Source organism: Gavia stellata, chromosome 36, assembly GCF_030936135.1.
Source record: "Gavia stellata isolate bGavSte3 chromosome 36, bGavSte3.hap2, whole genome shotgun sequence".
Taxonomy (NCBI): Eukaryota; Metazoa; Chordata; class Aves; order Gaviiformes; family Gaviidae; genus Gavia; species Gavia stellata.
In genome coordinates this window covers 1,206,396-1,232,498 of record NC_082629.1, presented here as the reverse complement: position 1 = coordinate 1,232,498, position 26,103 = coordinate 1,206,396, and the positions used below count along the sequence as shown (strand labels likewise).

The 26,103-nt window shown below is 44.9% G+C and overlaps 1 protein-coding gene across 5 annotated transcripts in view; it reads right to left on the bottom strand.

The window, feature by feature from the left end:
* Positions 1–4,271: 4,271 nt before the first annotated feature.
* Positions 4,272–26,103, bottom strand: part of SCN8A (sodium voltage-gated channel alpha subunit 8) — a 45,258-nt gene continuing 23,426 nt past the window's right edge. For 3 of the 5 annotated variants that reach the window (XM_059832855.1, XM_059832853.1, XM_059832854.1), the window contains exons 13-26: positions 24,743–24,981; positions 24,138–24,311; positions 22,837–23,193; positions 21,211–21,681; positions 20,712–20,829; positions 19,874–20,028; positions 18,778–18,951; positions 14,583–14,705; positions 10,998–11,282; positions 9,710–9,763; positions 8,558–8,695; positions 7,750–7,854; positions 6,675–6,945; positions 4,272–5,738 (exon numbers count right to left, since the gene is read on the bottom strand). In XM_059832855.1, coding sequence (XP_059688838.1) covers positions 4,591–5,738; positions 6,675–6,945; positions 7,750–7,854; positions 8,558–8,695; positions 9,710–9,763; positions 10,998–11,282; positions 14,583–14,705; positions 18,778–18,951; positions 19,874–20,028; positions 20,712–20,829; positions 21,211–21,681; positions 22,837–23,193; positions 24,138–24,311; positions 24,743–24,981 — 3,812 coding nt within the window. In that variant the 3' untranslated portion in view covers positions 4,272–4,590. The remainder of the gene's footprint in view (positions 5,739–6,674; positions 6,946–7,749; positions 7,855–8,557; positions 8,696–9,709; positions 9,764–10,997; positions 11,283–14,582; positions 14,706–18,777; positions 18,952–19,873; positions 20,029–20,711; positions 20,830–21,210; positions 21,682–22,836; positions 23,194–24,137; positions 24,312–24,742; positions 24,982–26,103) is intronic. The other 2 variants (XM_059832857.1, XM_059832856.1) reach the window with 1 other exon arrangement.

The following is a 26,103-nucleotide window of genomic DNA, read 5'->3' as shown; positions in this document are numbered from 1 at the left end:
CTCAGCCCTTTGGGTCACAAAAGGGAGAAGGCGGCTGAGCCGAGGGGCTGACGGGGGGTGCGGGTGTACGGGTCACCAGCCGCTGGCTGCGGACCCCATTTGGGACCCTTCAGCACCACTGAGCAGCAGGACCCCGCACTTGCGCCCCAGGCACGGGTGGGGTCCCCCCGGACCAGTCCTTGTCACTGCATCCGCACCGGTTCTGGAGAACGCGAGCCGAGAACAGGGATGCCGAGTCGTGGTCCTGCAGCGACGTGGCCGAGCCGGGGGCCCCCAGCACTGGCCACGCACGGGAGCTGTTGGCTCCCGACCTGCTGCCATTGCATGGCCAAGGGCCAGCGGCTGCCAGAGAAGGGCTCGCCGGCGACTCCAGATCTGCTCTGGCTCATCGTAAGTGACTTTCAGTGCAAGCGAGAGGGGCTGCAGGGTTAAGCGCTGCGGCGTGAGGTTCCCCCCTCGCCAGAGCAGGTCCGACGTGGACGGCGGCAGCAGAGCTGTCCCCTGTGCGTGGAGCAAGGGACATCTCCGAGTCCAGCTCGACCTGCCGAAGGGCACCTGCCTGTCCCAGAGACAGGAGCCCTGCGCAGACGCTGACCCCCAACAGCATCAGTCCCCACGGACCCAGCGCGGGCAGTTCTGGCCGGAGAGCAAAGCTGAGCCGTGTCTGCCAGGCACCTGTGAGAGCCGACACCGAGCAACGCACCAAACTCCCTTCCAACAGCTCCTACGGCAACTTGCTCTGCTCTCTTCTGCGTGCTCCGGCTAAAACCACACTAAAAAAGCCCTCGAAGGAAGCATGGAGGAGGTGGAGGGGAAGGAGAATGCAACCAGTCAAATAATTGGGACACCAAGACAACCTTACCTTGTACAGTGAAAAGGGTAACATTTATTTTATTTTCTTTTGGCTTATAGTAACGTAATTGTTAGTCATGTTGGGTAAGATCATTATGAGCCACCATGCAGTTTCTAATACACTAATCTTCACTATTGATCTTTTACAGCTTTAACAGTTTTAAATTTTTTTTTTGCGGCGGAAAATTAAATAATTCAAACTCGGGTGTGGCCTCTATGTAACATCATGGTTTTATTTTAATTTGTTTTGTTCAACATTGGCTTCTATATTTTAAAAAAAGGTGAACAGGAAAAGTGAATAAAGCAGCTTGAATCGGTTTTTTCTTTATCGCCCTTCCCCTCTGCTCTTTGAAGAACACAGTCACAAATTAACCCAAAAGGGAGGACTTTGGAAGTGGGGCAGGGAAGAGAGCTACTTGTTGTAGTCTTGGTTTTTGGCTACGTCTTTTCAGTCGACACCACCACCACCCTCGCTTTGTTCCCACAACCCTGAACCGGGCTATAAATTCCGTGCACGCGTTTGAATTTGGAGATTTGCGTGTGCCACGAGCATCCCTACTGCTCTTTGACCACCGTTTCCTCTCTGTCCTTGGCTTCACCCCGTGAAGAGATGCAGAAACGCAGGCCCGTTGCTTCCAGCGCCCGTCACCCGCGGCAGCTGGAGACATCTGCCCTGGGAAGGAAACGGAGAGAGAAAACCGAAGCCGAAACCCCCCCGGAAGTTTTCGTTGAGCAGAAGGACCGACTCCAGCCAACAAACAGCTGAAGAAACTACCCATTCCTGTTCCTCCTCGGCAATGCGGACTGACGGTACCACTGGCCTCTTGCACCTCATACAGATCTAATGTTAAAAAAATAAATATATATACACAGTTTGAAGGGACTTTTTATTTAAAGTAACTGAGTAGCTTAATGAAACTGCCAGCACGAACGCTAAACGTACCAAGCTTCGCCTACGAGTCCATAGCCCAGCTTAAGAACAATTATGAAGTTTAGCCAAATCTTGCATAGAAGTGGTCAACTTATTGCACATTGGAACCCAAAAAATATATACTTTTGCTGTTGCAAAGATCATTTGCAATAAAGCTTTTTTTAAAATCTATTTTGAGGGGGGGGTAGGGTTTTGTTTGTCTTTTTTCTTTAGGGGATGTTTACTGGCTATCTAAAGTCTAAGGAAAACAGAAAAATATTAAAAAAATAAAAATAAACATGGACAATGGCATAAGCCAGAAGCCATTCTATTATTTTTGTAGTTCTCTGTATTTACAAAAAGGCATGCCGATAAAATAAAATGATATATTACAGTATTTATAATATTCTCTTAAAAAGTTCAACCACACTTCTCAGCTATTTTTTCTTTTTTTTTTTTGTGCTGTTTACAATGTAGCCTGTACATATGTATGTAGTTTTTCTTTGCTATCATACATCGTATCCTAGGAGCAACTGGGGCAAGAGCTGACGGGATAGAAAAGGTTCCTTGCTGCGCTCCCGGGCGCAGCAGAACTGCTCCACTGACCCGGCCCGGGCCGGGCTGCGCGCCGAGGCCGCCGGGCTCGGCACGGACGGCTGCTGGATGGCTTCCGGCTTGGTTTTGTTTTCTAAGTGACTCCTGTGATTTTCGGGGTTGTGAGATTACGCAAACCGAGATTCACCCTGCCATCAAGTTCTGTTGTCTTGGGTTTTGGTTTTTATTTTCCCCGCTGTTCTGGGCAGCCTTAATTTGGTCCGCGTTCCAACGCCCGCGCTCAACCTCAGCACCGCCCCGTTGAGGTGGGGGGCAGCGCTGACCCCTCGCTTCTCCTTCCAGCTGCCGGTGGAAAAGTGCCCGGGCTGCGGCGCTGCTGACCTACCCTGGCAAGGAGACCCACGCTGGCCCTGAAGAAAAACATCTCAACCGGAGCAGCGGCTGAGAGCTGGCTTAGTCATGAGGACACCACGAAACGGGATCTGGGGACGTCTGAGTCTGGTCATCGAGAAAAAGAAATGTTTGGACTTGGCTCGTGATGTTTGTGTGGCATTATTTACTGCTGCAGCGAGACTAGGCAAGAGGTAGCTCTGATTCCTACCCAACCTGCGCGGCCGTTTGAGTCTGAAAGCGTAAGAAATGGGAAGAAGGTGAAGGCGCCCGCCAGCCGCTCTCCACCCCGGGACGTGGCCGTCCCCGTGCTGCGTCTCGTTAAAAACCCTCCTGGCTACAGAAGTGAGAAAACCCACGCAGCAGCAAAGTGCAGAGCTGCAAGAACTGGTACCAAGGGAGGAAGGGTTCAGGGTTTCAGAAAGCCGCCTCAGCGTCCCACCCGGAGCAGGAATCCCGACGGCCGTGGGACAACTGGACACTGCGAGTCACGTCCCCGTCCCCCCGCCCCGCCAGCGGGAATGCTTTGGGGAAGCTCCCCAGATTTCTACCCGTAGAGGTAACATGCTACTTTTTTTAGCACTTATCTCTACCAAAAAAAAAAGTGTCTACGCTGCAGGATGGAGGCTGAATAATAATTAATATTAATGATAAATATTGCAGGATACAAATGAACTTACTGACTGGTATTTAAGCCCTAGATTTTGGTTTTACAGTGACATAGTATAACAAGCCGTTCTCAGTTTTTATCATCTCCCCTTGAATGAGGTCCAGAGCAGCATTTAGTTTTGTAATGTCTCAGTGTGCAAAAAGATGGCTGTATGGAAAAAAAAGACAAGTTGTTAAACAGACACACACAATTGTTTCATCTGCTTGTTTCTTTTTGTTGTTGGCTTTTTTTTTTAACTCCTACTGGCAGGTCTATGAAAGATCGCTAAGAACTGGGAGGTACCGGTGAAGGGCAGGATTATCGTTACAGTTTATCTCCAAATACAGTGTACGGTAGTCAGTGGAGTGCCTCAAATTTATGGCTTAACACACTGCTGTGGACAGATTATTGAGTGTCTTGTGGTTTAATGGTTCCTCATGCATGGTTCCTGGTCACGGCATGCCATCATGCAAATCGTTTCTATGCATTGAACGAGCACTTTTTGGGGGGAAATCAGCCTGAGCTGTCTCCAGGCTGAAGGTACCCGATTACCCCATCTCCCAAACCAAGTAAAGCCCATGTAGAAAGTAGAATGCAGATAATAAATATCAAATAAACTATGACAATTAAATGGCATGGGCTAAATGGGTGGTTTGTTTCTTTTTTCCTTTTTTTTGTTTTACTTGTTTTAACTTTTTTCTTTTTTTCTTTTTTTTTCCCCTTTTTTTTTGCTGCTTAACTAAATGCAAACCTAGTTTTGCATGAACAAACCCTTCAACATCGTGACTTCTGGGTTTTCTTTCAATAATAATCAACACAATGGGAAAATAAAATCCATTTTTGGCTGCTTTGGAAAATATATGAATCCCAGCAGCAGGGGGTGTGTGTGTGTGTGTGTGTGTATATGTGTGTGTGTGTGTGTGTGTTTTATTTTGCTTGTTTGTCCTAAGTTGCATTGACTGATGTGGAACATGCAGTATCCACCTGCCCAAACAATAGAAAATCCGTTTTTTTTCCTCTTTTGTGTTTAAATGTTTGTTTACAAGGGTCCTTTAAACAGGTGGTAGGTCACTGCTTTAGATGCAACGCTGTCACACAGTAAGCAGACTATGTTTGGTATAAGATCTTCAGGTAAGTGTCTCCACAGCTGTTCTGTATTGATATATTTCATGAAGTCTGTAAACAATCTTTTCACTTGCAAATATTTTAATTTGTACAATTCTATTATTTTGTCTCAACACTTGGATTCCCTGACGTCTTTTTGTCTTTTCGCTCTTTCTCGCCTTCCTTCCTCTGCCCGTTGCTGTTTCTCCTTCTCCGGTTTGGTAACGCTGTCATATGATGGGAGAGATGCAGTAGATGGGGTGCCTTCTTTTTTCTCCCTGTTTGCTCCTCCGTTTTCGAGTTTTGTGGAGACAGCCCTTCGGCTAATAAAGCCCCGCCTTGCTAAGCGAGCCCTGTAAGCCCTCTGGATAACCACTGCTGAAACTTCTTCCTGCTTACGCCGGAGCGTAGTTGTGATAGGCTCATAAGACACTTTGGAAGGGTTGGACGCCACAAATCGTTCCTCCATCTGTTGTCTCAGTATATCCAGCTCTCCACTGTCCCCCAGGACACGTTTGGTGAAGGCAAACAGGATGTCTAAACAGTGGATCCTGTCTCCACTTACCATAGGCAGGTCCATGGCAATGAGTTCAATGGTGTTGGGTTTTGGGACGCGGAGAGGATGTTCCAAAGCATCAGCAAAGTCTGCGAGCTTGCTGTACTCTATGAACTGCGTGGCATCGGGGTCGAACTTTTCCCAGATCTCGTAGAAGGTCTCAAAGTCGTCCTCACTCAGTGGGTCTGCACTCTCCTCTGTCGCCACACTGAAGTTCTCCAGGATGATGGCAATGTACATGTTGACCACGATCAGGAAGGAGATGATGATGTAACTCACAAAGAAAAATATCCCCACCGAAGGGTTCCCACAATCCCCCTTAAAACCACTCCCGGGGTGCTCCTTGTCTAGGTCGCAGTCTGGAGGCCGGTTTAGGATTGGCAGCAGCAGGCCATCCCAACCAGCTGACGTGGTGATCTGGAACAAGCAGATCATGCTGTTGCCAAAGGTCTCAAAGTTGAACATATCATCTATGCCAGCCTCATGCTTGACGTAGGCAAAGTTCGACATGCCAAAAATGGAGAAGATGAACATGACCAAGAACAGCAAGAGGCCAATGTTGAACAAGGCAGGCAAGGACATCATTAAGGCAAAAAGCAAGGTGCGGATTCCTTTGGCTCCTTTGATCAAACGCAGGATACGTCCAATGCGAGCCAGTCGGATGACTCGGAAGAGAGTGGGCGAAACAAAATACTTCTCAATGATTTCAGCCAGGAACATTCCTAAAGAAGAAGAGAAGGGACAAGTGTGACAATGGGGACGTGCAGTCTGCTGCTTCTTCTGCACCTAGTCAAGGGATTGGGCACACAGAACACCTTGGTCAGATTTTCAAAGGGGGTCTGGGATTAAGAGGCCTCACCGTCAGGCAGCTAAGTCTTAGCTAGCTGCTCCGGCTCCCTAAATAGTTCTCCTAAATGGAGAGGGAGAGAGGCGCAGCTTCAGAGTGATTCGTTCCACCTGGATAAGGATGGATGAGTTGTTTCTTGGAGGTGTCTCGCTCTTGGTGTCTAACTCTGCCATGGGAGTCAGGCTATGGACTCTATTTTGAAGGTGTTAAAAGTATGTAAGATAAACCTTATTTCTAGCAGCAGACAAACCTGGATCTGAGTTTTGTACTGCAGGACTGTCTCTAAATGTTCTTTTGTCAGTATGCCTGGGCAGAGCTGCATCCAGCCAAGCTTCCTCAGCGACCCTGTTGTATTTGTGAGGTTATGCATATTTTACAGATTAAAAACAAAAACTAAAAGCCAAAAACCTGTTGGAGGAAACTGGTTGATTCAACATTCAACCAAACTGAAAACAAGAGTGCAAATCACATGCTGATGTAGGAAGCACTGCAATGCTATTTTCAGTGATTAGTAAGCATTATAACATTCTGATGAGGTGAGTAAAATTTCTGTTTTTAAAGACAGGGAGAGTAATTGTCAAGTGTTTTACTCCATACAACTGGAAATGAATGCCAGAACAGAGGGAGGAGAGCGCATTAGTCAGGACTTCAAGCTGCCAAATTCTGCCACAGTCTCTTCACAAGGCTAAAAAGAGAACCTAGAAGTCCTGATACCTATATATCCCCCTCAAAACCAAGAACATGCTCTGCTCTGCAAACACCAAGACAGCCTAGCACTCACAGACCTCTATCTAATTGGTGTTGCACTTACCCACGATGGACAGAATCACAACCACGAAGTCAAAAATGTTCCACCCGATGGTGAAATAATAGTGCCGCAAGGCGAACATCTTCAGCACACACTCACAGGTGAAGAAGATGACAAACACCAGGTTGATCCAGTAAAGGATGTCCTCCATCTGCTTGCTTTGTGTGTCCGTCTCCACCATCATGGTCACCATGTTGAGGCAAATGAGCATCATGATGACTATATCAAATGCTTGCTGAGTGACAAAGTCAAAGACAGCTCCTTGAATGCGGTTCTGTGCAAAGGAGAGAGACAATGAACCAAACACGTCTGAATAAAAATCTATCATTAGTCAACAAATTATTTTATTGTTGGTGGACACATGGGTGAGGACATCGTTTTTCAGTATCTTATGAAGCTTTCAAGGCAAACTCTAGCCACAATTCAATGTTTGTGGGAAAGGTAGGAAAATGCTATTATTTATATGCCAAACATGCTACCACAACCCTATTACCAGCCTATGTTCCTCTCCGTTGAGACCAAAGGCAGGGTGATGTCCTTCCAATCACAACTGGAGAATGCAGCCAGGTCTACCTTGCAGTGGTGACTGGCTGCAGAGTACCTGAACTAGATTTCAACCGCCTCCCTTGCATCATGGTAGCAGCCTAGTTCCAGCAGCAGGCAGAGCAGTGGGATGCCTTATCCACAGCAGCATCTGAAGGACTCACCCAGTATCACACCCGAAGCCTTTCAGAAAGCAGGGAAGTGTGCTTAGGGCTCGATCAATGCAACCCACAAGGCTGCCTAATTGTCCAAGATCCCACTCGCTAATGCCAGGAGGCCTCCTACTCTCCATCTACAGCCTCTCAGCCAGAGAGGGTTTTCAGTTGTTTTGTCGACTCAAATGAGCCAACGCATTAACATCAACCACAGCTGCAGCATTTTAACCTTTCTCAGATCATACCTGAATTACAATGACAAGAACGTGCCGATGTTGAGTCCAGCATCAGTTAGGACAAAGGATGCTTTTGGAGCCAAAGCTCCTTTGAAAGTCTACTCTGCAGGTTTTTTCCTTCAGTTCCCTTTATAACATACTCACCAGAGGTCGGGGAATAGGTTTTTGAGGCTTCTTCGAGCCCAGTTTTTTCATGGCATTATAGTACTTCTTTTGTTCTTCTGTCATGAAAATATCTTGACCTCCAAAGTAAAGGGGCAAAAGGAAAACTGGTTACAATCAGCTCATACACCAGAAGGGAAAGGAATAACATCCTAGCTAAGTCATGAGGATACCTGCCATATGGGAAGTTGGTGGCAGCTATTTTAGACAGAAATAACTTATACTAATACCCAAGGCGTACTGATTTTCCTTTAAAGAAAATTGAGTTTTTTTCCTATGAATAACCTGTTTTACTGCACTATGTCCTTCCCCATCTCCTCTATCTCATTTGTGATAAACAGGTAGCAGAGGTGTCAGGCCATTTAGCAGGTACTGCATACGGGCAAATCCTCAGCTTGATTTACAGAGAAGAAAAGCAGTGTATGAGAGAGGGAGGGAGGGGCAACGAAGACATCTTACTTCCAGCCTGTATAGTTTAGTCAAGGTGAAAAAAAACAGAAACGCATGAAAGCGTAGTCTAGGGAAAATGTCTAATCTGGCTAGAGTTTCACAGGAAGGTTTGGGCTGCCTCTTGTACTCCCCAAGCCTGTTCTGCCAGTCTCAGTGGGGCTGGCTGAGGCACTAAGGGTCACAGCGGTTCTGCAGCCCACAGCTCTACGTGGGGAGGTTTGTGCCCCAGCCTGAAGGTCCTCGGCCTTCATTTTGCAGAAAAACCCCATCAGCCTGAAGACTCAACGTTCCTCTAACAGGTCTCAGCTCCCCTACTCATCAGCAAACACAGATCACTTATCTTTTTCTTTTGTTGATTGAAGTTGTCAATGATGACACCAATGAACAAGTTCAGGGTGAAAAAGGAGCCGAAGATAATGAAGATAACAAAGTATATGTACATGTAAATGTTGTCCTCATACTTGGGTTGCTCTTCTTGCTGAATGGGAGATGAGAAGAGAAATAAATGACATTTCAAAGACCTCATACAAATACAGTCAAAATGAGACTGGTCATGTTTCCAAGTATTCCCATGTAAGGCTGTCATGCTTTATAAAGCTGCAGTTAGGTATGGAAAACTATGTTCTCACACTGTTTAAAGTAAAGCAGAAGTATATGCATGTATATTGTATGTATATAGCAGGAGGATGGTGATCTAATTTTCAGAAATATGCTACAGTTGTTTAAACTGACTTTCACTGTAAATGAGTGAAATGCCCAGTGTCAGTGCCTATAAAATATATAGTAATTTGCAGCTCACAAAGGAAATAATCATTTTACTGACAAGCACAGTCAAAGTGAAGACATTAATCTTTCTTTTGAAACGGGACGTGTGAGACCATCAGCTGATCAAAAAGAGAAGAACATTTTTTACACTGTCCTGACATAGTCATGCTAGTTGTTTCCAGCCCTGCATTCAGCGTAGGACAAGAAAATCCATTTAAAAATCTTTTCATATAAAACCAAGAGAAGAGAAGAGAAGGAAAGAAAATTAGAAAGCAAAAAGGAAGTAATGGTATTTGCATGATTCCAGCATGCAAGAACAAGAAAAGTGCCTGAAGAAAGAGCTCCAACCCAGACATAATTTCAAAATTGGATTCAAAACGACACTTGGGCTCCCATGCAGATGCAAGGCTCACGGAGGACCTTCTGGCTAATTCCTCCCCATAATTTATTCTGATGATGACATATATAACTTCACTGTATTCCTTTCTTCACTGTATTTCTACTCCAGCAGGAGTTTCCCTGCCCCTAAAGCAACCAGAAGAACCCTGCCCTTTTCGGGATTTTCTTAAGCACCTTTTAACTTACCACACTAACAGAGCAAATGAAACAATCACAGCATTAAATACATAACCTAAGCATAGTTCTACAATTTTTACCAAACTGATTTTGCCAAAGCAAAATAGCAGAGTGAAATACTGGGGGGTGAGTTTGTAGTCATGCACTTTACCTTTCTGGAATCTACTGCTGCATACATGATGTCCATCCAGCCCTTGAAAGTAGCCTAGCAAAGAAAAAACAGGTTCTCTTAGACAGAATTCACCCAAAGTAAAAGAACAAGTCTGATTTGTGGCAGCTATGTCAAGGATTCCCTGGCACTCCTGATCGCGCTGCATACTGAAGTTTAACATTACTTAAATATTTCTCTTTGCATTTAATCTTAATGAAATGAATCAAGCTCGAGAAGCGGGCCCGTGTGAACCTCACGAAGTTCAACAAGGGCGAGTGCCAGGTCCTGCACCCAGGTCGGGGCAACCCCCGGTATCCATGCAGGCTGGGGGATGAAGGGGTTGCGAGCAGCCCTGCCGAGAAGGACTTGGGGGTACTGGTGGATGAAAAGCTGGACACGAGCCGACAATGTGCGCTCACAGCCCAGAAAGCCAACCGTATCCTGGGCTGCAGCCGACCCAGCGTGGCCAGCAGGTCAAGGGAGGGGATTCCGCCCCTCTGCTCCGCTCCGGTGAGACCCCCCTGGAGCACTGCATCCAGCTCTGGGGTCCCTAGCACAGGAAAGACATGGACCTGTTGGAGCGGGGCCAGAGGAGGCCACAGAAATGGTCAGAGGGCTGGAACAGCTCTGCTGTGAGGACAGGCTGGGAGAGTTGGGGGTGTTCAGCCTGGAGAAGAGAAGGCTCCGGGAGACCTTATTGCTTTCAGTATTTAAAGGGGGCTTATAAGAAAGACGGGGACAAACTTTTTAGCAGGGCCTTTTGATAGAACAAAGGGTAACAGTTTTAAACTCAAAGAGGGTAGATTTAGACTAGCCATAAGGAAGACTTTTTTCACACTGAGGGTGGCGAGGCGCTGGCACAGGTTGCCCAGAGAGGTGGTAGATGCCCCATCCCTGGAAACACTCAAGGTCAGGTTGGACGGGGCCCTGGGCAGCCGGATCTAGTTGGGGATGTCCCTGCTCATTGCAGGGGGGCTGGACTGGATGACCCTTGAAGGTCCCTTTCAACCCAAACTATTCTATGATTCTGTGATAAATGAATCTAAACAGGTTTACTGTTGTCTCATGGAAGGTTTGGTAGACTCTTTGAAGAGTAAAGTTGGGGCCACTCGCTGTGCTGGGAGACCAATACTAGGCAAAGGGATGAAAGATAAACCAGCAATTTTATTCCAGACCCAAACCCGAGTGGGATTAATGGGATGCTGTATTTCATGGAGAGAGGGGAGCCGTCGAAATGCATGAAGCTTTTATTTACCACTACTAGGGCGATGGTGAAAGCAAAACTTACAACTTGCAGAAGAGCCAGATATCCTGCCCCAACGTTGTCAAAGTTAATTTTCACATTCTTCCATCGGATCTCAGTGGAGTTGGGCGGCATCAGTGCTTCGCAGTCTGTCTTGTTGTTAACAATATCTATTTCAAAGCGCTCCTCAGCTGTTTCGTTAAAGCAGTAATGATATTTCCCGGCAAACAGGTTAACCCCCATAATGCTGAAAATCAGCCAGAAGATAAGGCAGACCAACAACACATTCATAATGGAAGGGATAGCGCCAACCAAGGCGTTGACAACCACCTGTGTTGGAAGGGGTGGGAAAAAGTTTCAGTATAAAACAGAAGGCAGGAAACAGCAAGCATCAATACAGCTGTTTTTGGGGGGGGAATAGGAGGTAAGGCCACTGACAGATCTGTGGCGTTTACTCCACGCAGAAGTTGGCAGTGAACTTATTCCAAGTGGTAAAAGATTCTGCTTAAAAGCCATCTACTGAAGCTCTGTTTTTAAACCAAAACAGGCCAGGTTGTTACATTTACTGGGTTTCATTTTGGATCGTTACTTCTTGAGTTAAACAACAATTACCTTAAATAATTTTAGTTGCCAAAAGGGAGCGGGGGGCATTACTGAGTGAGGCTCAGACTCTCTTCTTAGGAACAAACAGGCTCCTAGCTAAAATTTTCACAGAGCCAAGTTTGAGGACACTTTTGCTCATGGATTGGATGGGTCTTATCAGCCAGTGGCCCTTACGGCCATTCCCCACTTTCAAACAAGGCTGTTATCACTTCAAAGCCTGCCTCCTGCTCCCACCGAGGTCACCAGCAAACTGCGTGGCACCGACTTCGGTGGGGACAGGACCAAGCCCGGCATTGCTCTGTTAAGACTAAGCAGCGAGTCGCTGTAAACATCAAGATCATATTTGTGACTAAGCAAGGCCAATCATGTTGTCTCAGGCAGACAGCTGAGCATGCAGCTATGCAGGCTCAAGAAGACAGAAAAGCCATGTTCCTTCCTCCAAACCGCAGCAAACACAGCGGGAAGCGATAATGGGTTTCGTCAGAGCTCCTATCTTCCACCATCTCCTAATTTTAGCCTTTCAGAGTTTGGGAGCACCATGTCCCTAAGCATCCCTGGCCAACACGTGACAAAATGTAAGCTATCAGGCTTTTAATAGAGTTAGGTCAGCAGGGTATTAAATCTTTTATTATGCTCACCTAATTTAGATCCCTTTAATAGATGAACAGAATCTAAACTGTTTTTACCCCTTTGCCTTAGTTTTGAAAGACTTCTCAATACACGGTGGTTTGGGAGTCCTCAAGTAGTAGCACCTGAGTCACAACTGCTCCCGGCCACCATCAAGTGTCCCCTCTCCTCCTACAACATCCGTTTGCTGGATGCAGCCACCACGCGCATGATAAGCTCTGCAGCAAGTACCTGTCCTCCACCGTAGTAAGCATGAAGGAAAATCGAAGAAAACAGTGATGTAGCATTATAAGAACTGTTAAATGATGTCATGAATTCATCACTGTACACCCAGCAAGGTGCACAGACACAGGTTAGAGTCAGGCCCTCCAGACGGGCTCTGTACAGAATGCTTTTGCTTTCGCTCTCCCTTCATCCAAAGAGGATGCTCTGCTGCTGGACACCAGCACAACAGCAGTACGCCCGCTTGGTTTAAGATCCTTCGGATATCAATACGCTGCTTTATTCCAGTTCATCACGGGAAGCGAAAAAAGCGTCATAGCCTCCTGAAATACTGTCACTTACAAGTACATTAAATTTATACAGCATTCAAAAAGATCTGAGAGAAGGAACATGGCTTTTGTGTGCAGACTGACAAAAACGCATGCACGTTTCATAGCATTACTGTCAAACTTCCTGAATAATTTAAGAGCAGAGCAAGCTCTTGAAAATGCAGATTACTATGGAGTAGAGAAAAGCAAAGAACTACATTTTAGGTTTCCTTTGCAAAGGCATTTCAAATCTCTATTCTCTGGCTCAGAAGAATTGTTCTGGTCGTACGGGGCAGCAACACTTGTCTTCAAGTCAAAACAAAGGAAAAATAATTGGGTTTAGGTAGCTAATGGGGCCGCAGTCGTAACTCTATCCCCCCACTTTAAGCATGAGACTTTCCTGATTGCGCATTAGAAATCACAGCTTCTCTCCAGCACGGCTTAAACCCAGCTTTTAACATCTACAGGTTTAGCGCTAGGTCTTTTCCTTCGTGATCATACGCTCAGGCGGGACCTGAACCCCGCCCAGCAAAAGCTCTGGCTTTGTGCTGATGGAAAAGTTTTCATCCTTTGTGCCTCTATTACAGAATAAAGTTTAGAATTAGGCTAACTGACACAGGGTAACATACTAGGGAAGAAACAACCCTCTTTGGGTCTGTTATGGTACCACTGACTTCTATCACTTCCTACGGAATTTGAGGATTCCTGATCATCGCCTCTCTTGTGCTGTATTTTGTGCTCAGTTACACTACAGCAAATTCCAAGGCGATCAGAAGGATCCAGGCGGAATCTCTCCAGTCAGACCCTGAAGTAAAACTGTGCGACTGCTATTCCCTTCCCTTTTTTTAAAATATATAATTTCATCGCTTGTAGTATCTCTAATTGTGAGCAAACTGGGATTTTGCACAGAGGACCTACATTATTGTTCTAAGAGCAACTGGGAAACCCGTTAATACAACATACCCTTCACTTAACAGAAACATACAGTTTCTTTGCATGTTCTTGTAAGACTATTTCAATCCCAAATGGGAAAAAAGCACCAAAATACAGAATATTAGTGGCAAAGTAACGAGACACTGCAGTAATTTCCAATCCCCAAGACAGTGGTGCTGTCTAACAATTTGAGGAAAGCTTGTTAAGTTCAATGCTTTGCTTGTGCTTCGTTGCTAGTTCCACAGTGACAGGACAGGGGACCATAAAGCGTGGTAAAAGGGAGGGAGTGGAAAGGAAAAGCTTCGCTATCAGACAAGGCTGCCAGTCACCACCAGACTGGACCGAGAACAACAAGGTGCAACAAGAGGAATTAAACCAAAGCCTTTTTTTCAAACAGCTGAGCTCCCCGCCAGTCCCTTCCTGAAGGCCTGAGCGATCTGAGAAAGGAAGCAGCTTTTTACCCCCTTGCAGGCGGATTGTATTTTTAAAAACCCCTCCGATATAGTCTTTCAATCCAATTCCACCAGCGGCCAACACCTACAGGGGCTGGAGACATGCGGTGGTTCAAATTCTGCTTCTTTGCACCTGGTGATTCTCCCTAGATAAAAAAAGTTACAGCTGAGAAGCCCCCTCGGATGCTAGAGGTAAAAGCCAGGCTAAATGAGAACAGCCAAGTGTTAACATCGTCTACAAATGGCATGTGGTTTGGGCCAGTAATTAATGTAATGAGGCAGCTTAATGCATCTCCCTTTCTTAAGAGGGAAGGGTGCAGCGGTGGGCAGGGTGAGGGGACATCCACGGTAGAGGTGATCGAGTCAGCAGCTGCATCATGATTCTGTTTGGAATTTTCTTTCCACCAGTTTTGATCAGTTCTAGCATGCTTAAAAAAAACCGCTCCACAGGCATGCAGAAGGATCAGCTGCTAATGGCATCTTACCCTCATCCCCTCAAATCGGGACAACGCTCTTAAAGGCCTCAAAGCTCTTAGTGTCCTAAGGGACTTTATGGCACCTAGTTCCGAGTAGCCCAGGGCATTAGCTATAAGGCTGACTAAAGAGACCTACACAGAAAATAGAAAGAAAAAAAAAAGAAAGAAAAAAAGAAAAAGAAAAAGAAAAAAAAGGTTCCAGACTGTTAGAATGAATCCCCTAGCACTGATTGCCCAGCCCAGACTGCCAGCCTGGGCGGCCCCCATAATAAATACCGAAGACATGACACCAGCTGCCTACTTCACTTGACTGAAACGACCTGGAAGGAAATAATGCGGTTGAGAAAGGCATAAGAAAAGAACATAGGGGAAAGATAAGTGAGAGAGAGGCAGAGACACACAGACGGAGAAGGGGTCTGTCGGAAGGAAGAGCCCAAACGATGACAAAAACCTTACCCTCGCCCTTTACTGTCTGCAGGATCCCAGCAGCTCCCATTAAATTTAAGCCAGACAAATTTTAAAGGTACCTATGAGAAAGAATACAGATAAATACACACACTGCACAAACTGCGCTCAACTCGTATAGCAAGCCACCGTGCTCACGCTGAGTGGTGGTGCTTCAGCCGTGGCAATGGCCTCAGGGACGGGACGTGTGCCTGAGCTTGCTTCTGCCAAAGTAATTCTGAAAAACGTGACCGCTGACCCCGCCACACACGGTGCTGAGGCAGCCGATTCCACCTTTTACTGCCTGAAAAGCCAAGGATGGGTGTGGTTTTTCTGCTTGCAACACTGAGCAACTCTCGCGCGCTTTTTTTGCCTGCCTCAAGCTGCAGTGACATTTGCGAGCGTCTCTGAGGGAGGATGAGGATGGGTAAGCCCATCTCACAGCTGGGCAAACCGAGGTGCACAGCGACGGCGTGGCTGCTCGGGCTCAGGCACTGACGCTGTGACACAGCTGGGGACAGCTTGCATACAGCCATTTTTCAACACCACAACCACAAAGACAACCTATTTTCTTTAGCAGCCTGCAATCAGATTTAGGCTCTACACTTGCGTGTTACTGAATCTCCTTAACCAACCGGTCCCGAGGGCAGCTCAGGGTCCCGCAGGATTAAGCCCTGTATTACCAAAAGCCTGAAAACGTGGGGCCATCTACTTTTTGACCTGGCACGTGCGTTTAGGGCAGCAGTCCATTTCCCACGCGAGCCAAGGGAAAACTCTTTAGATTAGATCAGACGTGACTTGGCCGTGTGTAAAGAGTATCTACAGACACCATTTCATCGGCATCCCACTATCTTCCATTTTTGGCTAGTATCACATTACAGACACAGATAAGAACAGATATGTCAACCTTTTTTAAGGAAAAAAAGAAAGACATCAATATACAGTAACAAATAATGGAAAAACACGAGACCTCCTCCTATAACAGGCGGTGTTTTTTAGCTTCATTCTCAGAACAGGATACCTCCTATTTATCGTTCTTTGTTAAAAAAGGGATATTAAGATAATAATGTGAAATTAATTACAAGGACGATCCTTATTCCACACACATTCCAAGGAAATCTCAGGACCGGATTTCAAATGCATGAACATGCAGGAAAACTTAGAGATTTCATCTTAGTTTACTGTTTGTGCACGTGCTTCACGCTTTTTCTGTCTTCCTTATCTGCCTCAAAATAAGTGGCCACAATATATGGCAACGTGGCTCTTTGGTTTTTCAATGTGGTTTTCTGATTTTAAAATTACCCTGATTAAAAACATGCCGGGGTGTCCCAAAGGTTTACAACAAAGCCTTTGTGAAGCAAAACCAGCCTACTCGGGACAGGACCAAGCCCACAGCAACACCGGTACATTAAAGTCCTGGCCCCAAATTTCAAAACAGGCATGGGATTTGGAGGTATGGGCTATAAGGTCCATATACAGTGAACGACAGCATTTTACCCCATAAATATAATACAGGGCACAGGCTTCACTGAATCCTCACTTTTAGAGCTTCTTCCCCTTGGGATAATGCCTCACTCCCGAGCGGGGAACTAACGCAACGGCAGTAAAATGTCTACAGGCTGTTTTAGCTTTCATGGGGTCTTTTCAGTATTATTCTCTCGGGACACTCCGACAGAAGACACAGCAGGCACCGATGTCAGACAAAAGGCATTCCAGATTGACTGAAAAGCAGAAGCCTTCATTATTACCCAGAAAAAGACTCTGTCTTCACAAATACACCCAGCAAGCTTTGGGAATCAGAGGAGGAGGGTTATTTGACAATGCTATCAAACCTGAAAAATAACATTCAAGAGCGTTGTTATGATGCAAAGGCTTATTCTCTATTATTTACGGCTGCCATCCTGACTTCACTCGAACCCCGTCTACGTCACATTAGAAAATTTGGGGAAAAAAAAAAGTGATTTAACAGATACAGGACACGATGCATAGCTGAGATTTTGTCGAGTCATATTTTGGCATCTCGAATTCACATTTCAGATTTTTTGCAGACAAAAATGTGCAACTCTCCTGTCTATGATACCACGTGAAAAGAGAAATTTCTCCTGAAGCACTGTGAATTCAGGTTCCTTGTACAAAGGCACTTGTTCACTCCCTGTAAATGTGTTACCTGACTGGGAAGTTCCTTATCTTTCCTGCACCAGCAGCCAGATACTTGGGAAGCAACTGAAACTTGTAACACATCTGGCAATTAAACTGCACTTTGCAGCAGCTGGAATTCAACCCACAACATGAAGCACAAGGACTGTGAATGCTATTTTTGTGCTCAGCTGCTGGTCGTCTTTTTAATACAGTACCCCTGTAATTTAATACAGAATTTCATTTGCTGAAACACCCTCCTCAAAGCAGTGCAGAAGAATAGATGGGATCTCGCATTAGTTTCCATGTTAGCACTCGTACTTCATCTTCAGGCAGCGGAAGAGATACAGGGTTATTTTCAGAAAAGAAGAGTTGCTACCTCAAGATGTGTGTTAAAAGGAAAGGTGTTAAGGGGATCAGAAAGGACTTTTTAAAAAAAAAAAAAAAAAATTAAAAAATTCCGTTTTCCACAGGAAACGTAGACATCTTGAGTCACTTCTGCCCCTGAATTCCAAGCATAGTTCCTCCACCTACTCAGAAATATTTCCAGAGTGATAATGTCACTGAACAGCAACTTGGCATAACTGAATCATATTCAAAATGTTCCAAATGAGAAGCTTGGAGAAATTTTTAATTTTTTTTCTTATACTTGCTCTTGGGGTATTCACTAAGGACATTGATTCACAACTGGATGTGATGAAACTTTTTAAAAGAATCCAAGCACTTGGGGTTCTAAAGTTCCTTTTTTTGTGATTCTTTGGAATTCAAGTCCTATTGAATTCCGTAATTTTCTGCCACTTTTGACAGCATAAATTCAATTTATTTTAAATGCCCTTGCTGTGCTTCAGAGCCAAACTTATTGCTAACGCTTCTCTCTATTGTCTGTCTTCTTTTAATTCTCAAATTTGTTCTCCCAACCGAGAAGTTCAGCAGGGGAATTCCAGGGCGATCATGTGCTGAACTGTCCAGACCAACCATTGCCCTTGTTCATGCTACAATCTCTTATCAGCAAGATGTCTTTGTTGTTTGATACGGTCCTGCTTTTTCTCTCCTGGGCATTAGATCTTTTTAAGAGAAGAAGGATGACGTTGAACTTCATTTTGCATAATAAAGCTTTCAAAGTACTCAGATTCTCACAAATGTATGCGCCCAACGTTCAGAGCCACAGACCTCGGTAGGATGGGAAGATTTTGCCTGCCTCACCATCCCCCCGTCATTAATAACGCAAACAAATGATTACAGAAGGAGGGTGTCACCAAGGAATACCACGTCTGCACAAGTTCTCCCACTGTTAACACCTTCCAGTAGCTCAACATGCAGGCAGGCCTCTTAGAAACAGTATTTTCAGCGGAGCAAAAGAGCCAAGGGCTGGAAAACCCTCCTTTGTCTCTGCAGGCTCATTAGGACCTGCAGGGCAGAAATTCCACAGTTGCACAGGAAACACTAGCAATACTCAAAGGGCTCAAGGGTTTTATCCCTGCTTTGGAAACTTACGGCTATCGGGGATTGAATCCTCATTAAATATATGATTCAGTTAGGACACTTCTCAGGAGAAAACATCACCCCAGCATTCTTCTACCTAACATTTTTTTCCAACCAGAAATAAGGAGGGGAGGATACATACAGCCACAATGAGGAAATCCAGCCAGCACCAGGCGTTAGTGAAGAACTTGACGAATCCGTAAGCACACCATTTCAGCAACATCTCCAGGATGAAAATGTAAGTGAAGACCTTGTCTGCATACTCCAGGATGGTCCGGATGGTTTTTCTCTGTTCTATGTAAATATCCTCAAAAGCCTGGGAAATAAGCAGGTACTCGTGTCATTATATCAGATTTATTCCATAGTTCAATGTCGTTATCCAGAAGCTTATTCAAGCGATAGTGAGATGAGCAGTGGAATTGCATTTCTTATACAGTGCACCTTATCTGCTCTAGTAGTTCCAACACTGCAATGCCAAACCAAAAAAAAACCAAAAAAAAAAAACCAAAAAAGGGAAGTCCTGAATAAGTAACACAAGAACTTCTCTACCTTTTAGGGATCTGAGCACAAGCCTTTATATCTAAATGTTCGGCAGCTGGTATCACTACAGTAACACACAGAGGCAGGTTTTCTCTGCAGCTCAGCGCATCCCAAAGGGCTGAGTTCACTGGCAATCAGACTGTTAATGACTGCGAAAGCTGTGCACATAAAGAAAACCAGGCTACCACTGTGGGAGACGAATTGTTGTGGGCTTCCGTCCTAAAACTCGTGAGTAACGCATGCCTGAAGTTGTTTGTTGTATAACCCTATCTACTAAATAGTGTACTGTGTGAAAACAGACAAACATAGTGATTATTTCTATCTATGTAACCCCACGAGGTCAAGAAGCTCTGCAAACATGGGAAAGTGAAGAAAAGGAAATATAAATATTCATGTTCAGTAATGTGAAAACGAGACATAGATACAGGCTGACTTTGCCCCAAATCCTCACGTTTCCAGTCAAGCTATGATCAGAACCCAGATTTGCAGGCTTTCAGTCTTCATTCTTAATTTAAACTAAACCAAAATCATTAATAAAGGCTTTTGTACAGTACCTACCACAATGGAGCTGTGCTGCTTTCCAGGTAGGAATCACCACAGCTTGCTTTTTCACCAGATTTCCTACATAGTGCTTTCCCAATTAAATGTCCCCTAGCTTAACACAACTGAGCCCCCACGTATTTCTGTATTTTACTCACCAGAGCACCACTGCTCAGCAGGATCATAAAGATGATGAAAGTCTCAAACCAGTTATGTTCCACAATCAGAAAACAAGTCTTCCTCAAGGTCCACCAAGACTTCCCCAGCCCTTCCTCAATATTGACCTGACAACATTTACAGCGCTGCATACAACCTGGAATGGGGATAGTGCACACAGGAGTATGAGCCCCAATTTTGTCAGGTAACAGATGATTTCATGTAAGAACATAAAACTGTCATTGTCTAGAAGCAGTTTTGATGCCAACAATATTAAACACGCTAAGTTTCAGTTAAAACTCTGGCCTTCTTGAGGATTTTATGATTACTTTCACCACTTCTGTATCTGGGCAACTGAATTAACATCAATTTGTGAACAGATTAAGCTCGTTATATTTGGTGAGGTATCCATGCACTTGACAGAAGAGGAATGGAAAACTTGCTGATAAAATAACCTTGAACCATTTAAAATATCTTTGCCATGGGAATACCTGTAATGGATCAGTTACTGAAAGACATTGAGGCCAGCGACAGAAGGGAAAAATACTCGACCAGAAGCCAGATTCTTTTACTTCTAAGTACTCAAGGCATCAGTTGTACAAAAGATCAACTTGCCCTACCTATAGGTCATCCAGCTCCTTGCAATGGCAACTACATCTCCAAGGCCTCCACTTTGCAAATTCTTCATACCTGGTTCACCTGTGATGCAGGGTCCAAGAAGGGTCTCAAAGCTGACAGCCAGCCCTGATCCAGACTGAGACCTAACCTTAAGGTAAGCTTACAGTAGACAGGTCTCTGAAACAGCTCGGAGGCTTCTTTCTACACTCATGGTCAGCTTACCTTCTGTGAAGCATGCGTCTGGGTCCAGATACTCCTCTGGTGCCTCCACAGGGACTTCTTCTACTTCAGGCTTTATATCAATGGTGCTACCTTCAGAGGAGCTGGTATCATCAAGTTTCTTGAACACAAAATAAAACCCAATCCAATCTATAATTAGTTCCCAACAAATATCAAACTTTATGATGATTCAGCAATTTGTTCGCCAAATGTACTGTAACAGAAGTTGTTTCCTCAGTTCACCTCATTAAGATCCTGACCCAGCTTACATCTCTGGTTAACAGGACAGACAGTATTAAGTATTTATATTATATATATTTATATGTATTTGTGGCTCTCCATAGAGCTACGAGCACAAGAAACTTGTCTTGAGTGCAAAGACAACACCTTAATATAAACAGAAGTTTTGTGCTGGAACTATGTAGTTCTCTCTCCCAAGATGCTTCCAGGCACTCACACGAGGGTCAAATGACTAGAATGAATTTTTAGCATTTCATCCTACCTCTTTGCTGCCATCAGGATCTGTATCACTGCTGAAATCTTCTGTGTTGAGATTTTCAAAATCTGATTCACCTACAGCAATAGGCACCCGGACGGTGAGATTGGGGTTATTGATGAAGGACATGTGATCTTCATCTATTATGTACTTCTCCACACTGCTCCCAATTCCGCTCGTTGTCCCATTGCCATTCTTCTGATAATCAATGTCTCTGTTGATATCAGCCCCTGTATGGTTAGCGATGCAGTTCACCTTCTTGTCGTACAATTCATCCAAGGGTTTGACCTCATCTGCCTCTCTCTGCTTGAAATGAGCCTGCATGAACTCACGCACTTTTGCTTTGGTCCAGGCAATGCCCTTCTTGATGCGAATAACAGAAATCTGCAGGTTGTTCATCTCCCCGTCATCATCTGTGGCTGCTAAGTTGTCTGCGCTGAAGGAGCTCAGTAGCAAGGCTAAGAACAGGTTCAGCACCTGAAAGAGAAGAGGTCACGCTTGGCAGAGCTGACACACAAGGGCTGTATTCCCAAAGCTGAACGTGAGTGTTTAGCCACCGAAGTCTTGCTGATGTTAACAGGGCCTGCAGAGTTAAGTCTCCCAACACCACACTGAGAAACAGCTCTGGTGTCCCACAGACCTACTGAGGACTCAAGGAACAAGACACTGATCCTGCAACGCGTTCCATGAACAGGGGAGCCCTGTGCAGCACACGACTCCGCTGGGGTCCCAGGGGGTCGGCGCAGGTAAAAGGGTCCCTGCCATAGAGCCCCTTGCAGGATCCAGACTGCAGACGATAAAGAGAGGGATTCAAGCAGCAGCCATCCAAGGGATCTAAATTCAGCGTTACTGAGTTAGTCCCACCTCTGGCTCAAAGGAAACGGGCCAAATCTAGGCATTTTGAGTGATGACTCCCAGCTCTATTTCCTTGCCCTCACCTAGTGATAGTCCCCAAGACTTATTTTGTCAAAATCCCTTGGCGAGACAAGTCCTTTTGAACGTTACTGAATGAGAGTCACAACACTACTTTGGAGACATGCAACTGTTCACACTACTTCATTCTTGCTTACATTTTCCTCCATAGACTTTTCTTCGTAAAATTTGAGACCAGAAGGAAACATCACGATCTAGTCTAACCTCCCACACAACAGGCCGTGCAACTTCACCAGCCGATTCTTGCACACAACTATACCTCATGATTGAGCTAGTGGGCAGATTTTAGAAGAAACTTCCAACCTGATTTTAACACTTCAGGACCTTCTCCTGCATACCAGATTATTTCCTCTCCTGGCATTTGAAAAGCCATGTTTTGCTTCTTTTAAGCTTCTTTTACTCCCCCAGGCAAGGTGTGGGTCTGTCACCTTTGACTGAGGGTTTTGTACCTCCAGCTTTTATTGCAAAGTGCCTGCATGCTTTATTTGTGGGCAGCTGTTTAAGGCCCTAATCAAGCAAAGCACATCCTTAATATTGTGCTACCAAAGTCAACAGGACTGTTCATATGTCAAAGGCCATGAAGGACCCCAGTAGAGCTGGAACAGACTCACAAATCATTACTCCCTAGTCCTATGGTCTCCCCATGTTCTACCCCACCCAGAGGCAACCAATAAAGACCATCAGTAACCATTTACTGACCACTAAATTTCCGATGACCATGACCATCATGAAGACAATCAAGCACATGGCCTGTCCTGCTACTTCCATACAATCCCACATGGTCTCAATCCATTCCCCACACAACACACGGAAGACAATAAGGAAGGAGTGGAAGAAATCGTGCATGTGCCAGCGGGGTAGCTCACACTCCGGATTGATCTTGCAGACACACTCCTTGTAGCTTTTGCCGAAGAGCTGCATGCCCACCACAGCAAAGATGAACACGATGATGGCTAGCACCAAGGTCAAGTTCCCCAAAGCACCCACTGAGTTACCGATGATTTTTATCAGCATGTTCAGAGTGGGCCAGGACTTGGCCAGTTTGAAGACTCTCAGCTACAGAAAAAAACAACCAAAAAACAAAACAGACAAATGACGCTTAATTTAATTTCATCTTAAACAAAGAGAAAAATCAGGCAGAACTTTCTAAACAGCAATCATCTTGTATTTTACGTAAATATAAGCCCATGCTTCTGCTGCTGAAGTCAGCGGGAGTAGGGAATGCTTAACTTCTCTTTGAATTTGGCCTCCTGTATTCTGTACTTAGTTGTCCCCCACATGGTGATCTCCCTTTACGAAGGAAAAGTATGGAGCTGCCGTTTTGCTTTGCAAACTTTGCAACATTAAGGAAGTCAGGAGACTTATCTGAAGGGTGCGTGTCACAAAAAATTACTTTTTTCTTTCCTGAATGCTTCTCATCTTCCCCTGGAAAAATGGACTTGTTTTCCTGGCATATCCAGAACACGCAATCAAAGTTTATTTTCCAGAGAATCTCATTTGGAGACAGACTTTCTGAAGCTGGATGTAAGCAGGAGCTTCTGAGTACTGTGCTCCTTGGAAAATCCAACCTCAATTGTGGTTCTCTGCGCCCAAAAATCTACCCTTGAGGTTTTCATAATTTAATTTTCAAAAGCTTAACCACTGACGGCACAAGTTAAAGCACATGAAGGCTGTAGGTATTCAGCGCTTTAATTATACTGTAACATACAACCTACCAAATTTGAAATAAGAGGTGCCTTCTAACATGGTCCAGCTCCCTCCATATTAGGTACCCTACATCAAGATACCTCCCAAGTCATCCTTCACTGCCTAAATGCAATGAGCTGTTGCTCAGCTCTCGCAAGCAGCAGTTGTGAAGTAGGAAGAGACCACAAAAATGACACTACTCCATCTCTGTCCTATCCAAAACCAGAAAAAAGTGGGGTTTGCCTTTTCTTACGTAAAAAGCTTTCTAGTACTCCAAGACAGTAACATTCAAAAAGAACTGGAATATGGAATACCAATCGGAAAGATCGCAGCACAGAAAGTCCTTCCACATCTGCTAGACCCAGTTCCATTAAACTGAGGGAGACAATAAATCCATCAAAGATGTTCCAGCCTTCTTGGAAATAATAGTAGGGATCCATGGCAATGAGCTTCAGGAACATTTCTGCTGTGAAAATTCCAGTGAAAACCTGGAGTGGCGAGGAGAGAGACAGGGAAAAGAAAGAACAGGCACAGATTCACTTTTGTTCATTTTCTGATCTTCAGGCTAAATAGCAAACAATGCAATTTGTCACGCCAATTCAAACATGCAGCCTATGCAACGGCATGTACTCGTCTGCAGTACTCTTTTCTCCTCCAACGCAGCACAAATACCATTGACCTACTCAGGCATACCAGGAATTAATGGATGGATTTTTAAGTAGTAACAAATTCTGACCAGAGAAGTGCTCACTTAGCAAACATCTCTGAGTTGCCACAGACTGCAGTGAGAGCAAGCTCACGCCGCTCAGTGTCCTCTAGAGTCTGGAATAAGCAGTTCTTTCAGTCTAAGTCTACATTAACAAGCAATGTATCCCAGCAGGAGCAGATCTCTAAGGCATATTTACCAATACCATCTTACCAGATTTCCTACGGAGAGCACATGTTCAAACTCTGGGGTCATAGGATGGTGCTCCATTGCCATGAACAAAGTGTTCAGCACAATACAGATGGTGATGGCCAAGTCAACAAAAGGATCCATGACAATTAAGTTCACTATCTCCTTCAGCTTGATCCAGTATGGGTGGCATTCCCAGATCAAGAACGTGTTGGCAAATTTGTACCAGCAAGGGGGACATTTCCTCTGGGATTCTTCCAGCTCTACAGTTACAAAACAAAACAGCAACAGAGTTCAGTCTTCGCCTCTAAGGCTGCTGGATCTGGCTGACGCTGAGCACGGCTGAAATACTGTCTGATCTCGCCTGTCATGAACGCCTCGTGTCTCCCTGCTTGCGCAATTCAATATTCTTGGGCCAAAGACACGTTTTGCCATATGTACATACAACACTCAAAACAACAGAACTCCAGGATGCTTGGCAATAGCTTAAGAGACAAAGAGTTAATGAGGCATGGACCTTACGACCGCGGCCCATCATGCAGATCACCACGACAGAAGAGTTAGGGCAAGTCTCTGTACTGAGCTTCTCCTTTGTCCCTACGCAAGCGCTACATCACATCTGCACGAGGTTACCGGGAAGCACAGTTCTAAACCTGTGCAACAGCCCCGCGCGGATCTTGTGATTCAATCCAAATTATTTTAAATTAAGGGATATATTTAACTCCGAACTGATCAAGGTAAAACGGTTGAAATCAAAGTTACAGATTCTAAACTGCCTTTGGTGCCAGTTTTTAAATAACTTAAATGAATTCTGTGCTGAATGCAGACATGGTCTAAAAGAGGAAATACATGACATAATGCTGCAAAGGATTTTAAACAGGAATAACCTGATTAAGACTAACCACATCCATTTACAGAAATCAAACATGACGCTGTGTCCATTTTTTTTTACACTGGCTTATTTCAAATGCTTAGGAGAACAAAAAAAAACCAACACAGGAGTTCCCCCCTCTGGTCTTTGACTTGTAACGGTTCCGTTCAGGCTATACAGCTGTTCAGGCTGAAGTTTTATTTTTTATGGGTAGGGAAAGGACCACTGCGCTCTCCTTCTCATTGGTTCTCTGGTTGCTTAGTATTTAGTTGCCTTGGAATTTCTAAAGTTAAAAAAGAGGACCGTAGCTCCGTAGCCTGTAGGCGTTTGCGCAGGAGGGAAGCAGCAGCAGAACCTTGCTCTGTTTCTAAGTATATTTAGTTTTCATACAGTTTTATTGCAGGAGACAGCAGGAATTTGAGATCATCAACCTCATATGGCTGCTGTTCATAAATTCTTGCTGGCTCCTGCATAACATATTTGGAAATCTCATCTCCGCATGCTGTCCATTTCA